General features: G+C 57.4%; 1 protein-coding gene across 17 annotated transcripts in view; it reads right to left on the bottom strand.

Moving 5' to 3' along the window:
- The window catches only part of DAB2IP (DAB2 interacting protein), a 165,807-nt gene that overhangs the window by 39,303 nt on the left and 111,384 nt on the right, over positions 1 to 15,120 (bottom strand). Inside the window, exon 1 of one of the 17 annotated variants that reach the window (XM_029201680.1) lies at positions 7,538 to 8,565. The exons of 13 other annotated variants lie outside the window; for them this stretch is intronic. In XM_029201680.1, coding sequence (XP_029057513.1) covers positions 7,538 to 7,704 — 167 coding nt within the window. In that variant the 5' untranslated portion in view covers positions 7,705 to 8,565. Of the gene's footprint in view, positions 1 to 1,967; positions 2,214 to 7,004; positions 7,018 to 7,537; positions 8,566 to 15,120 lie in introns of those variants that run through there. 3 more of the 17 variants (XM_029201682.1, XM_029201688.1, XM_029201683.1) reach the window with 3 other exon arrangements.

Genomic DNA, 15,120 nt, shown 5'->3' with positions numbered 1-15,120 from the left:
GGGGGGGGAGCGGGGGCAGGGGTGCTGACAATAAGCCACAGGCTCCCAGGCCGCCAGCAGAGGCAAAAACGCATGTCAAAAGCAGGGCGTGGCTGCCGAGTTCCTCCTGCTCCTAGTGACCCATCCGTGGCTCTCCAGCTCCCGCCTCACCCACGACAGCCCACACACCTGGCACGTGCACCAGGCGGGCCCTGGCTCCGCGGGTTTTTTTTGGTTTTTTTTTGCGGTACACGGGCCTCCCACTGTTGTGGCCTCTCCTGTTGCGGAGCACAGGCTCCGGACGCGCAGGCTCAGCGGCCATGGCTCACAAGCCCAGCCGCTCCGCGGCATGTGGGATCTTTCCGGACCAGGACACGAACCCGTGTCCCCTGTATCGGCAGGCGGACTCTCAACCACTGCTCCGCATTTAGCGGACTCCATTGCTTATGTGGCCCAGCCGCCCAACTACAGTTAAGGAAACATGCCCTGAAGCCGTGAGGAGCTTCCCAAGGCCAGAGAGTGTGCCCGACTCCAAGAGCCCACCCTCTTCCCGCCCCCCCCCACCGACTCCAAGAGCCCACCCTCTTCCCCCCCCAACCCCTCCCCCGCTGACTCTAGGATAAGCTAGCCCTGCCTGTCATTTGCCACTGGTCCACAGGATTCCAACCAGCAATGCCTTAAATACAGCCTCCAAGGTGCATCCCAACCCAGCCACACTGGGCTGTGCACGTACACACAGAATGTGCCCAGCAGCAAGTGTGCCTTATCCATCAATGCCCAGCTCAAAGACCACCCCTCCGTGCTGCCCACCCCCCCCACAGAAGAACCGACACCTTCCTCCAGGGTTTCCCCTAAGCACTCCACCCCTGCGAAGTGGAGGCTAAGGGAGGGAGGTCCAGCAGCTTGCTCAAGGTCACAGGTCACAGGCACCGGGGCAGGGCTGGAGGCCTGGCATCTGGGCTCCAACTCCAAATTCTTTTCACTGCCTGTCAACGCCTCAGGCTTTCACCAAACCTACAGGGTTTGTGTGATTAAATGCACCAACTTTCAAGTAAAAAAATCGTGGGTCACCAGAACTCCACTGAGCCCTGCCTTTGTCACCTCCCGTGTCACCTGTCTGGAAAATGGTGAGGACACATAGCTGTAGGAGTCTGATCCACCGGCAGCACCCCAGCAGTGGTAGTGAACGTGGGCAGGACTAAGGGACACGGAGACTTGTAAGAAGCCAGGCACAGGACTGGCACTTCACAGCAGCGGCTCATTTGCCCCTCACGACCCCTCCACAGGACAGTGTGTGACAAGCCAAACCCCCGACTTCTCTGGTGACGGGGTACTTCCCCAGTAGAGACTGCCGCATCACAGGGGCCTGGCTCCGGACAACCGTTTCAAACATTTAAGCTGGAGCAAAACATACCCCAGGCTCAGACACACCGCCGGCCTGCAGGCCAACGGATCAGGGAGCAGGCAGAGGCAGGGAGAAGGAGGGAAACAGAAGAGTCCAGCTGGGACCCGGGGCTGGGGCAGGGAGGACACGACCCCCAAACCCCAGCGCAGCCCCACCCAGGGCAGCCCCGGGCCCGGCGACTCGGAGCAAAGGCCAAGCTCATTTCCCGGTTCGGTTCTCGGTGCAGACACAGAGACCACCAGGCCTGCTCGTGGAAAGGAGCCACTGACACTGGGTTTCCTCTCTTTCAAACACTAAAAACAGCAACACCACTCCTCGGTTTCTCGCTTTTTGTCGGGCCATCCTAATTGCTTCCACATTCTGGGCCGGTGGTGGACGTCCACAGAGAGGCAGAGGCACCATCGCTGGGGAATGACTGAGTCCCTCCCGAAACCGGGCATCCTCTCTGACCGGCCGCTCCCACCCGCCTCAGTTCTCCCTGGGCCCAGGAGGCTGGTCAGGGGCCGAGACTGGCAGCCTCCCTCCTGCCTTCTTTCCTGGCCTCCCTCACCCCAACCTCCGCTCAGGCCATCAGGTCACTCACCATCCCTCAGCGCAGCCACCAGGCTCTCCAGGCCCAGGCCAGCCACCCCGCTGCCCGCTGTCCCCCACCGGGCCCAGCCAGTCCGGCCCTGCTCTGGTCCTAGACATACCATTCCAGCCCTGTCCGCTGGGACTGATCATAGCTAGTCAAACAAAGGCTAAGTTCCAACTCTCCGTAATGTGCTTTTAAAGGGCCAGTGTCCCACTTGGGTTGCTGGGGACTTAAAGACACACCTCCCTTTTTCTGTACAGGAAACAAGACAGCTAAAACCCAAAAATCCCTCAAAAGTCATGATCAGATTAGAGGCCTTGGGAAGATTTTAGACAAAATGCACGATAGTAAAAATCCGAATTTCATCTGAAGAACCCCCAAAACCCCAAAACAAGGAGGGTACGTCTCAAGAATAAGAGTGGGAAGGGCAGAGTTTTTAAGCACTCACAACGGGTCGGCACAGCACTCAGCACTTCACAGCAGCGTCTCATTACTCCTCACAACCACACCACAAGACAGGCAGCGGCTGGACTCATCTTACGGAGGAGGAGGACGCGGCGGGCAGAGGCTCCTGACTCGCCCAGAATGGCACAGAGCGGCCCCCCAGCCAGGGCCCAGCCACGTGAGGTCAGCCAAAGCCAGGATTCTTCTCCCACCTGCTCCCTCCAGAGGCCCCTCCTGTTCCATATCGACTAGCATCTTGCCTTCAAAAACGCAGGCGAGGAGGAGGAATCATTTGTCACAGGTGCCCAAACACTGGGCTTTCAGTCTAGGCCTCCAAACCTTGTGAGGTGGGTTCTACTCTTTCCCCCTTCTCACAGATGAGAAGATTGGAAATCATGAGGCACAGGAAAGGCAAGGAGAGGGAGGAGAAAAGAGGGGGTCCGCAGCCCCTCCAGGGGTGGGGCATCCAACAGCCAGGCCCTCGTCCCTTCCCAAACAGGCTCTACAGTCAGAGAGGGCAGGTAAGGGAGCCGTCCTTCCAACCTCAGGGTTCAGGCAAGCAGACCAAGGTCCAAAGGAAGGGAAGAGGCGGGGCTGCAGGGATGGGGGCTCTCCTGGGGCCCCTAGGCTCCAAGGGTGGGCAGGGGAGAGGAAAGGAGAGACGTGACGGCCTGGGCCTCAGTACCTGGTCTAGCAAGCCCTGCAAGAAAGATGGGTCATTTCCGGGCACCAGGAGTGGTTGGGCAGCCCATAGGTGCTGTACAGCCATCCTATCAGAAAGGCCAAGGCCAGGCGGAGTCCTCAGACCTAACTCTGCAGGGGCCAGGTCATTCAAGGGTCTACCACCCTCAGTACGCTTCTGTGGAGCCTGGCAGTCAAGTAAGTCTGAAGCCGTGCAGCCTGGTGGTTAAGAACATGAGCTCTGAAGCCAGACTGTTCAAATCTGGACTGTGCCACTTGCGACCTTTTGTTCTTGGACAAGTCATGTCACCTCTCTGGGACTGTTTCGCCCTCTGCAATAATAACAGTACTCAGCCTCACGGGCTTGCTGTGAGGAGTCAATGAGTTACAGAACAAAGCCTGGCTTCCAGTGAGCACTTAATAAAGACCGACAGGTTTAGCTACGATGAAGGACACTGCCCCAGGATATGCTGGGAGACACAAAGTGGGAAACTAGCTTCCTGGGTAGTGACCCTGGGAAAGTCACATCTTTCTCTGGGCCACAGTTTATTTCTGTAAAGAGGGGGTCCAACTGGGACCCTCAGTGACTACCAGGCAAGACCGCCCTCTAGCATGTCCCAGATGCCCACCGTCCTCCAGAAGCATCCAGGTCATAAGGCCATAAAGGCTGAGAAAGGCTGGGCTGTAGCCTGAATTCTTTGCAACACAAAAACAGCCCGACTCTGGCCCACCCCACCCCCCAGGCTAACTGGGGTCTGCTGGGTAGGGAGAGGGTGCAAGGGCGCAAAGCCACATGGCCTGTCAGGAGGCAGCACAAGGCATCACCTCTCCAGGTAGAGCCCAGCCCCACCCAGGCAGCTCTGGACCTCAGTCTCCCCACTCCCTAGTGAGGGGCGGGCCCTCGCCTCCTCAGGTGTCTCCCAGGGGACTTGCTGCAGCTGAGCTGGCTTTCCATATTGCCAAGTTTAGCAGCCATGCAAGCCCTGCGGCATAAAGAGCCTCCCAGAAGCCGTGGGCTCCCTGGGCCCCAAGAGTCCCCAGAGCTTGATCAAGTTCAAGGTCTGCCTCTTTCCATCTTCCTGGAGCCTAAAGCAACTGGTGTGTGTGCTGGGGGAGGGGGGAGGGGGGAAGGGGGAGAGATGAGCACTAGAGGAAACAGGGGCTAGGAGGCAGGAGGCATGCCTTGCAGCCCCAGCAGAGCACATGGCCACTATTCCTGAGGGGCAGTGGGGGACCAGGCCCCTTATACCCACCATCACCTCCTCATCTACAGAGTTAATCAGTCAGTCAGGAGTGGCGTGACTGGGAGGTCTGCGGGGCTGAGTGGCAATTCTAGTTGTGTTCCTTAGCAACTGTGGGACTTTGGGCAAGTTCTTCCACTTTCCTGAACCTCAGTTTCTTCAGGTACAAAATGAGGAAATACACTATCCTCGGAAGATAACAGGTGTAAAAACACTGGTTAACCAGGTGCAGAGAAAGCATTTAACAAAACCACTGGGGAACCCAAAGACTCAAATATCTGGGTGTCACTCATTCAACAGGAGCATTAGAGCTTAGGCTGTCCCCAACCCTACACTGTCTCCCCAGTAAGCCAAACACATTCTAACCCGCACCCCGACCCCACTGCACAGCCAAGCACTGTGGGGAGGTCAAGGTCCCAGCTACCCAAATATTCTGAAATAGACCTCAGACTTCTCCGGAGGCCAAACACACCAAGGAACCTTCCAGAGCAAAGCCACCGGTGCAGACCAAGTCCCGCTCTCAGCTCTGGGAAGGGCGGAAGGGCCCTCTGAGGAAAGCCAGGTGCACAGTGCTCTTCCTTAGGCGCCCCGGACTCAGAGAGATGGGGCAGGGAGTGGGGAGCACAGGGCTGGGTGACTGCAAGAGCAGCAAGCGAGCCCTCCAAGGAGAGAGGGAGACAGAGCTCAGAGAGCTACTGAAGACCACTGCGGGGGGCGGGGGCGCCCAATCCAGCCCTCCCCAGTGCGGCTCTCTAGGGATTCCGCTCAGAGGCTCCTGATGCAGGCCCAAGGCGGGGGCCCACGGCTGGTGCACGGGGACCAGGACCCGGGACGTGTGAGCCCTCACCTGACCCTCCTCGGCTTCCCAGACGGGCCGCTCGCCCTGCGCTTCTCAGGCCCTGCCGCCTCCTCTTCTACTCACTTCCTTTCTACTCAACACACCTGGCCTGACCCCAGTGCTCCTCCCAAAGGTCTTCGTGTGACCAAAGCCAACCACAGTTCCTGTCCTCTCCGTACTCAACAGGACAGCTAGTTCCCTCCCTGAAACCCAGGCCACCACCCCCTCTGAGGTGCCTCCCCTCCCTCCCAGGCCACTGCCCTGCTTTCCCAGTACCGCACCACCTTTCCACCAGGTGCTGGAGTTTCTCAGGCTCTGACGTGGGTGTACTCTCCTTCAGTAAAACACTCTCCTTTGGTGATCGCATCCACGCCTTAGCTTTAAACACCTCCAGGGCTCAAGACTCCAAAGTTTCTATCCCAGCCCTCCCCTCCTCTGCGCTCCAGACTCACATATCTAAATGCTGACGCCTCACAGAACCTCAAGTCTGAAATGTCCAAAGCAGAGCTTTGTCTCAGCAGCTTAAGCCAGGAGTCTCAGAAGCCAGCCACCCTCCCTTTCCTTGGCCTCCAGAACCCAATCCATCAGCAAATCCTACCGCTACCGCCTCTAAAATCTCTCACACCTGTCCACGCCTCTTCACCGGCCTTACCCCATCTCCCCACCCAGGAGTCAGAGGGACTCTTTAGAAAGGCAAATCAGATTATTTAACTCCTGGGCTAAAAACCCTCCAGTGACTCCCTACAGCAATTTGAATAAATCCGAACTCCTCCCCAGGGAAAGAAGTCCGCAAGAGTACTGGCCTACCCTCTGATCTCATCTGGCAATCCCCATCCCCCAACTGGAAGCCACTGCTTTCCCGCCCTCGGGGACTTTGCACTCACTGCTCCCTCAGTCAGGAGCTCTAGTTCCACCGCCTTCTCGTAAAGGCTGGCTTCAGGAGGCCGGTGGAGCTCAGTCCTCCCCCGGACCGCCCCCGCCCCGGCTACAACAGGTCCGGCCCCACCCCCATTACTCCCCACGGAAACACTTGGCTGTTTCCTTCGCATCATCTTGTTCGTTCAGCCAGCAAATATTTATTAAGTGCAAACAGTGAGCCAGACACTATTTTAGGCACTGGGAATCCAGGTGCTGAATAAAGCAGACAAAAATCCTGACTGATATCACCCCATCTGGAATTACTGATGTGTTTCTCCACTCACTTCTGATTGCCTGTCTCTCCTGCCAGAAGGGAAGCTCTGTTGTCTTTCTGCATCCTAAGGGAGGGTCTGGCAACAACTCAGTAAGTATTTATGAAATAAACATGCAAAAACAAAGAAACAAAGAACAGGTCAGCAAGAGAACCAAACCCAGAAAGACACAAGAAGTCAAGAGCCACGCCTTCGCTGCCTTAAGGCAGACGCCTCTCACTACCCCGGGGTCTCAGGTGAGCAGGAAGGCTTCTGTGACACCCCAACCCTCCTAAGGGACAGACTAGATGCACAGTGGCAGCTGGTTAACCGTGGAGAAGAGGCATGACTGCAGGCATGCGCGGTCAGGGAGGGCTCCTAGAGAGGTGAATCTGAACACGGCCAAGCCCCACCCCGCCCCCCAAACCTAGGGAGAGGCAGAAAAACAAATTTGTGTTTTAGAGCTCTGATGTTCTTTGGTCGAGTAGAAAACAAGGAAAAAACCTGGCTCCAAAAAACCCTTTACTTTTTATTAGTGTCTGGATCAATAAAAGTTTTGGGATTAAAGCTTCCCTCCTGCAATACTAACCGTCAGAGAGACAGCCTAGGATTATTAAATCTGTCTCCAAAAGGCAGCGGCTAGGAGCCCCCGCGGCTTCACCCTGCTCCTCACCTGCGCTGGGAGGCCCAGGCTAAGCGGACAGTAGCCCGAGGGCCCTCGCTGGCTCCTCAGCTTGGGGTCAAAGGCCCCTCCTCACAGCCCACCTTGCCAACCCCACCAGCTCCCTGGGCCTATAGATCTCCTTCCCCACAGCTTTAGCCTGCTTGCTTCCACCTCCTTGGTCCTCCGCTCACTGGGCTTCTCTCCACCCGGATCCCGAAGACTTTAAGCTCCCGGGAGGACTGGGCCTGGTTCCCAGGAGGGAGGAGCCAGTTAAGCAACCCGGCCCCCACCTTCCCCCTTCCTTCCAAGCCGGTGGGGGTCTCCCATTCTACCCCCGAGGCCAGCGTGAAAACCAGGCTGCTCGGGAGGGGCTGTGGGGCCTCAACAAGGCCCTGGCCGGAGAGTGGGTGGGCTCCCAGGGCTGGGCCCCCTTGGAGAAACAGCTCCACACCCTCCAGCCTCCACCCCCAGCCACAGAGGTGCCCACCCACAGGGCAAGAAGTTTCCTGCACCCCCTTCCCCAGGCAGAGCCACCCACAGACCTTGGCGGTGGGATAGGCCTCTGGGCTGACCCTGGCCTGGGCACCAGGGGCCTGGGAGCCAGATCTGGCTTTCGAGGACGGCCGGGTCTCCACAGAGCAGCTCCTCCGGCCCGGCCCAGGATCTTGCCGAGGTTATCACCGAGGAGTCCGAGGCCACAGAGGCCCATTCCTGAGAATGGCGGGCACCCAGGTGCCTCTCCTGGCCAGATCGGGGGACCTCTCAGTCCAGGCCAGCATCTAAGAGGTGTGACCAGGCAGGTTTCCCCTTCCCGCAAAGCACGTGCTGACTCTGTCTTCCAAGTTGAAATTTCAGAAACGACTTAAAAAAACACACCGGTGACAACTCTAGAGGTTTCCGGGTCCTCCACGGAACAAGCGGAAAATTACAGTCTTCCATACAGGTAATCACATGGCACAAACTCCAGGTCCAAGAAGTCTAGAAAGACGCACTTCCAACCACGAGCAGGTCGCCCTCCAAAGGCACCTGGGCGGGGTGCGTGCCCTGGGACCGAGCTCCCGGTCCGGGAGGCTGGAACAAGGATCGCAGAGGAATCTCAGGCTCCTCCCCAAAGCGCTGGCTCCGCCCAGGGTCATAAGCCGCCCGAGTCCCGCCTCCGGGCCTTTGCACTTGCCGTTCCCTCTGCTTGGCCCTGGCTCTAGGCCAGGCTGGTTTCTCCTCTCTCTCATTCTGCTCTCAGATCAATTGTCGCGCGCGTCCTAGTAGAGGTCGTTCTAACCAAAGGAGTAACTTCCACCGCCACCCCAAGTTATCACTCAACTTCACTTTCCTCATGGTACTGATCTGAAAGCTTGGGCCCCCTCCTCCTCCCACCTGGAGAACGTCCGGGCCTGTTCACCGGGTAGGCCCGGCACACCACGGGCCAGTGCCTGGCACAAAGTAGGCACTAACAGATGTCCTGATCGAATACTAGCGTCCTTACGGCTGGCCTGAGACAGGCCGGCCAAAACTAAGTGGGAGCTGGGGTGACCGAAAGACTCGGGGACGCGCCAAAACCACCTCTCCCGCATCCGGCTCCTGGAGCGTTCCAGGCTCCTACCCCGCGGCGCCACGCCCCTCGCGCTCCAGGCCGGAAGCGGCCGACTCCGCCCCCCGAAGCCCCGCCCCCGCCCCACCCCCACCCCCAGCCGCTGGCCCTGCCTTCCCAGGCCCGGCGGCAGGGGACATTCCGCTGTCAGCTGACCCCAGATGCAACAGCTTTCCGTCCCAACCCGCCGCTGTGCTCCGGACGCGGGCGGGGACGAGGCCCGGCCCACTCCCCACTGCCCGCGGAGGACCCGCCGGAGTTCGTCGGGCTCAGAGCAGCAGTCCCGAGGCTCCCACCGCCCCCGCCCACCCCCCGAGGGCCAGTACCCTCCCTCTCCCGCACTTCCATTCGGACATTTAAAAAATGCGAACAGAAACGGAGGTGTAGACAAAGCCGGGGATTCGCCTACTACGGTCACCCACTCAAACGGGTCTCCCGACTCTCTGCACCGACTCCTTGGAGCTAGACCTTTTGGGAATGGGTTCAAGCTCCCTCTCAGGGCGGTTGTTCTCTAGTATCCGGGGCTGGGCCAGCAGGACAGAGGGGGAGGGTTAAGTGCCGGAGGGAAGAGACAAGGGGGTGAGCTGCGCAGGTTTGTGTATGCTACAGGACGACAGGGGCAGTCAGACCCAGGAGCCCAAATGCTGCCCCACCCGCTGGCCTGGGGGGTTCATCCTTGGGTCACCCTGACAGGGCCCTTACTGAACTGAAAATCCCTCTGGGAAAGGCACACCCAGCCAACCTGACATTTTCGCCTGGGGTTACCCGCTCTGCCATCCTTCTTGAAAAGCCACAGCAATGTTTTCCAAGTATTGAGCCTCTACCACACACAGGGAATCACACACCTCCCTTAACAGCCACCACCTGGAGGGGCTCATCAAAGAAGAGTGGCTGCTGCGTAACTCTGGTGCAACTGGGTTATGGAATCCAATCCCTCCATGTAAATATGGATAAACAGACCGGCGGGAGAATAGCGCCCCTGCCTGGGGTCCTGCCTACTCCATAGCCTCTACACCAGAGGCTCACAAGCTCCAGTTCAGCCCATGGTAATTTCAGCCTGCTCCAGACCCTCAGCAACAACTGAGCTCCTATTAAGTGCCAGACTGTCAGGCACCTACTGTGTGCAGGTAGGCAGCACTCTGGCTGGGGCACCTGCAGGGCTGAGGAAGAGGTCTGACTGTAACCCCACAGCAGCCCCCAACCTGGGAAGTAACTCACTCCGTCCCCTGCTGTGTCCTTGCTTGGGCTCAGCTCTGTTCTGAGCACAGGTGATCCTGACCACAGGTAATCCAACAAAACCCGCCCCCCCTCCATCTCCATCTGCTCACACCCCCAAAGCCCAGAGAACTCTTAGCCAGAGGTGCACTTACGGTGGTGGTTCCCTTCCTTCTGAGGTGAGGTTTCCCCTCGCAGCTTCATCTGGGTCTATCCAATATCTTAATAAAATTTCAAAACAGGGGAGAGGTGAGGCCACAATCACCAAGGGAGGCCCTAGGGCAGAAGCCCCTCTGGCTCCCAGAGCATCCAAGGCACCTGAGATGGAGGGGACAGAGCCCATCTCCGAGCACTCCTCCAGGGCGCAGGCCCCAAGCAGGCCTCCCACTTGAACTCAATAATAGCAATAAACAGGTAAGGCCGATACTGTAACCACTTTACAAATGAAGAAATCAAGTCTAGGGAAGCTCAATCACTTGCACAAGCTGGCCCAGCCACATCTGAAAGTACAATAGATGTGCCTCATCCCAGACAGCCGTTTGTACCTATTTACTGGTCCCCTCTTATCTTCCTCTCTAATTCTAATACCCCCTCCTCCAGGGAGCCTTCCCAGATGTCCCCCAGGCAGGAAGCCACCACCCCCACTGGTTGATCCACACAGTTCTAATGTCTTTCTATAACAAAATAGGCCCCTGTGACAGGACCTCTCTCTCTGCATGACAGCTGTCACAGGAGGGGGGTCACAAGCTAAAAAGAAACGAGCCTGTTATCTGGGGTTCAGAAGATGTGCTAACCAGCTATTTGACCTTGAATAAGGTGCTTCCTCCTTACCCTTCTAGCCTCAGCTCAGGGAACGGCATAACCTCTTGCAAGATGCTTTCAGAGCCATCTTGAATAATATGTGAAAGGGAGTGAGAACACAGTGAGCGTCCTTGGAATTTCAGAAACTGACCCCGTGACTCCTGGTTCCAGTGCCCCCAGTGACCAGGTCTCCCGAATCATTAGGCCCCACCCACCCACTGCACACTCCTCGCCTTCACACACACCCCCACCAGCCAGCCACAGGCCCTCTTCAGCTCTTCCCCAGGCATCCCTGCCCCCTCTCATGGCTGCGCCTCTGCTCCCACTGACCTCCCCTCCTGCCCCCATCTCCAATTCTCATTCACTTTTCAAGGCCCAGCTTAACTGCCCCACCTCAGGGAAGCCTTTCCCAGTGTCCCCAGGCCCAGGAAGTATGTGATCTCTCCCTCTCTTCCTGAATTCCCAGTCCTCCCTCCCTTTCTCCTGGGTCCTGCTGCCTGTCCTGTCAGGCCCTCCTTGGGGTCTATTCAACTCTGGTTCTTCAAGTCCTAGGACTCAGTAAATGTGTGATGGACCTCTTCTCCCAAAAGCTCAGAGCCCAGACGTCTCATGACCTTTCAGATCTGAAGGTGTCTCACCAACTGGGCCAGGCCCTGTGGGAGACTCTGGAACCTACCTTCCTCAAGGAGCTTCCCATTTCCTGGGGTACAAGACAGCCCCAAGACTGTCAAGGAGCACTTCCAGGCAATGCTTGTATATCCCCTTGGGGAGAGAGATGCATCCTGGGAGGGAGGACCTTTCTTGTGACCACAGTACTCTCCTTTCCAGAGGCTGTGTAGAGGACAGAGGCCCTTTGTGGCCTTCCCAGAACTGCCTCAGCCAGAGAAGGGCGCTGCTGTAACCCACTGCCTCCATCCAGGTGAGTCTGCAGGCCAGAAGCAGGCACAAGACCGGAGAGGGATGCCCCGCAGAGGACAGTCGGCCCCAGGCCCTGGCTGTTCGTGGACAAGGGCTTTTGAAGAGACCACTGCTGCGCTCAGCTGAAGCTGAGAAACAAACTTGGTATTAGACGGAGGGCCAGCTCTGGGTAGCGGTTTCAGTGTGCCCCAGCTGTTAATTTATGTGAACACATCTATGCTTGTGTGGTTTTATCATCACCAACAAGCAACAAATGTGTCCTGGCACCTGCTATGTGCCAGGCCCAGTGCTAGGTATTTTACATACATTACCTTCTTAATCTTCCAAAGAGCCATAAGCTGTGGGTATCCACAGGCATATTTTACTAAAATGAAGCTGAGGCACAGAGAGGTTGGAAAAGTTGCTCAAGGTCACACAGCTAGTTTCCGGTAGGAGCTGCAATTCCAGGCCCCTCGGGAATCTGGCCGCAGCCTGTCTTACTGGCCTGAGCTGCCAGCGCTCACCATTCCAGAGCCTCTGTTCTCCGTCCCCACCCCTCAAGTTCCCCACTCCCTTTGTTTTGTGCCATGGGTGGGGGGCGGGTTGGGAGGGTGTTAATGTACATTGTCAGCCTGCAGCCTCCCAACTCCCTCCCCCTCTCCACCTGCTCAGACACCACCCCCCCTCCCGATAGGCCGGCTGGGCTCCGGCCCTCTGGCTGCCTCCCCGCACCAGCCTGGCTGCATCTACCCCATCTGCCAGGCCCCCAAACCACTGTCTTGTGGTAATGACTTCAGCTGGCAGAGAATCCTAGAAGCTTTCCCCCCCACGGCGACGTTGACACACGTTCACTCAAAAACCCGTAATGTTTCCATCAAAGCATTGAGGGGGAGTAAATTCCTACCCATGTGACGCCTCCTGGGAAAAACACAGAGTAAATTTACTCAACAGGCAATGAGACGTGGTCAGCACTTCTCTTTCTTGGTTGTCACGGTGCCAAGTCCTGGGCAACAACCCGCGTGGTGTTCCAGGACCTGAGCGCTATCAAGGGGTGAGGGGAGGGGACGGTTCCGGTTCTCGAGCCTGTGACTGCTGCCCTGGCTGCACAGGACGCTGGGTCAGTTTGTGATCAAGACCCCCTCATCCCTAAGCCCCTCCCCAGAGACTCCAGGGCTACTCCCTGAGCTCCCACCAGAGCCCGGCTTCTGTGTCTCTGGCTGGGTCACCTACTGCCCAGGCCCCAAGCCCTGTCGCTGCAGCCACCACCCCACCAGGTCTACACCAGGCCAAGGTCACACACGCCCCCTAACATCACAACTCTGAAAGGTCAGGGAATACAAACCTCCCTGAACCATCCCCTTAACCCTGCCCCAACCCCTGGAACTGGCGATGGGGATGCAGGGGGGAGGCCCTGCCCCACCTCCAGTCTCTAACGCTGCCAAAAGGGGAGGGACAACGCCAGGCACTGGGACCTTGGGTTCCTAACTCATCCCAGCTCCACCACTGGGAACTGGAATAAATAACCGTGAGGCCGGAGCAGCAGAGAAGATGGAGGAAGTGAGGCGAGGCCCACAGGCCACCGCCCTGTCCGCACTTCTCCATGTAAGCAGACAGCAATTCTGCAACAAGACGGCGCTTACAACCCTTCCCACGATCCCCCAGAGCCCCGCTCTTAGAGGTTCCCTGCTTCTAGGGAGGGGAGCGCAAGCGTCTGATTTGATTTTCTCCACGTGTTTTCTGAGAATCTGTTGCAGCACTGCCGTGTCTGACAATACTGGCCTCCGCTCCGTGACGTGCGTCGGAGGGAGGCATCACTATTCCCATTTTACAGATGGGAAAACAGGCCACCAAGGTTAAACATCCAGTCCAAGGCCACACATCTAGGCAGGGAGTGACACCAGGACACAGGCAGGTCAACAAGACACGTGGTCTCTGCCCTCAAGAAGTTGGCAGTCCAGTGGGGGAGGGGTGCATACAGCCATTAGCACCAAACAAAAACACACTTAACAGGCCTTGGGCCCCGAGGAAGCTGCGAAAGTATCCAGAGCAGGGCCTGGCCCAACAGAGGACCTAAAATGACGGCAGGAACAGTTCCGGTTTGGGGGTAAGGAATTGGGAAAGGCTTCACGGAGAGGAGGGCATCCCAGTAGAGCCTCCTCCTGAGTTCTGGGACCCCCACCAAGCTCTGTCCCTGGCACACCGTGCAAGGGAAGGAGTGTGGACAGACGGGTTAACTGGGGGCAGGACCCTGGCACACTGTGTCACATTTACATCGTGACTGCCTGGCCCCCAGGAGGTGTGTCAAGTTCTTTGCCTCATTTACAAGACAGGGAGACAGAAGTGCAGAGCAGTCAAGTACTCTGCTCCCAGTAACACGACTAGTAAGGTCCCTGTCGGCTAGTAAGGTCCCTGTCGTGTCTGGCTCAAGGCCTGCCTTTCCAGCAAGCACTTCATTTCTCTGGGTGTCTGTTTGCTCATCTGTAAGGCACTCCACTGTCAGAATCACCTCCACTGCAGACTGCAGTTGGGCAGCCCAGGTTTGGAAGGTGGTAGCCATGTGATTCTAGACCCCGCTCCTGCAGCCTGTTGGGTGAACGAGCAGAGGGGGCTCCCCTCCTTCAGAGTCAAGTTTTCCAAGGAACGGCCACCAATAACGGAGTTCTAACTGGTGAGCCTGGTGGCACGGAGCCCAGCAACACAGCCAGTGGGTGCTGCTGTCGCGGGGGAAAGAGCTGAGCACAGCAAATACAGCCGTTGACCCAATTCAGTTCCATTCTGTCTTCGAGAAAATAATTGAGTTTAAATGAATAGGCTTCCCATGTCCCCTCTGGTCTCGGGGAGGGTAGAAAAGGAGAGGGGGAGACAGGAACACTTCCCTGGGCTCACGGTTGGTTATTTTTGAGTCATTAGGCCTGTGAAAGGTTTCCTTCTTGCCTTGGCGGACAGTGGAGTTGGACATGGCTGGGAGGCAGCTAGGTAGAGTGAAAACCACACAAGGCGGACGGTGAGGATGGAGGTTTAAGGCCTAGCTGACAACAGCCTTGTGGAGTGGCCCACTCGGATCCCAGGCTCGTCATCTCTAGAATGCGAACCCTATCCCCCCACACACCCCTCCCAGGATCACTGGGAAGAGCTAGTGCAGGCTAAGCAAACTCGAAGGCCTTCTGGGGAGTAAAAGGAGTCTGAGATGAACTGCAGAGGCTGGTTCTCTGCCCTGCAGGAATACAGTCACAACGCTGCCACATCTGTTTGTTCAGGAAAAGCCAGAAATCCAGATTCTTCTGGTGAATGTTGAAGGTGAATCTTTGGGAGTGCTTAAATATGAGGAACTGATTTTTTTTTAAAAGCACCAAAAAACACCTTTCACCCTCCCAGACCAAATGAAACCTGCCTGTGGGCTACACATGGCCACGAGCCACCCATGTGCAACCTCTGACTTAGTGACAACACGTGTAAAGCCAGTTAGGACATGCTGGTGTCCTCCCAAATGTTTACTGTCTCATAATTTTCTTTGGCAGTGAGGCCAAGCCCAGCCCTGCTTGAGTGGGAGAGGCGAGGGACACCATCCTCTCAAGACCTCAGGGGAGGCTGAGGGGCCGCTTCCCCGCGCCCCCCGCCCCCCCC

Source organism: Monodon monoceros, unplaced genomic scaffold (assembly GCF_005190385.1).
Source record: "Monodon monoceros isolate NGI ecotype Baffin Bay Population unplaced genomic scaffold, NGI_Narwhal_1 Super_Scaffold_5, whole genome shotgun sequence".
Classification (NCBI taxonomy): Eukaryota; Metazoa; Chordata; class Mammalia; order Artiodactyla; family Monodontidae; genus Monodon; species Monodon monoceros.
Note: the sequence above shows the minus strand (reverse complement) of the source record. Positions and strands in the feature narration are given on the sequence as shown.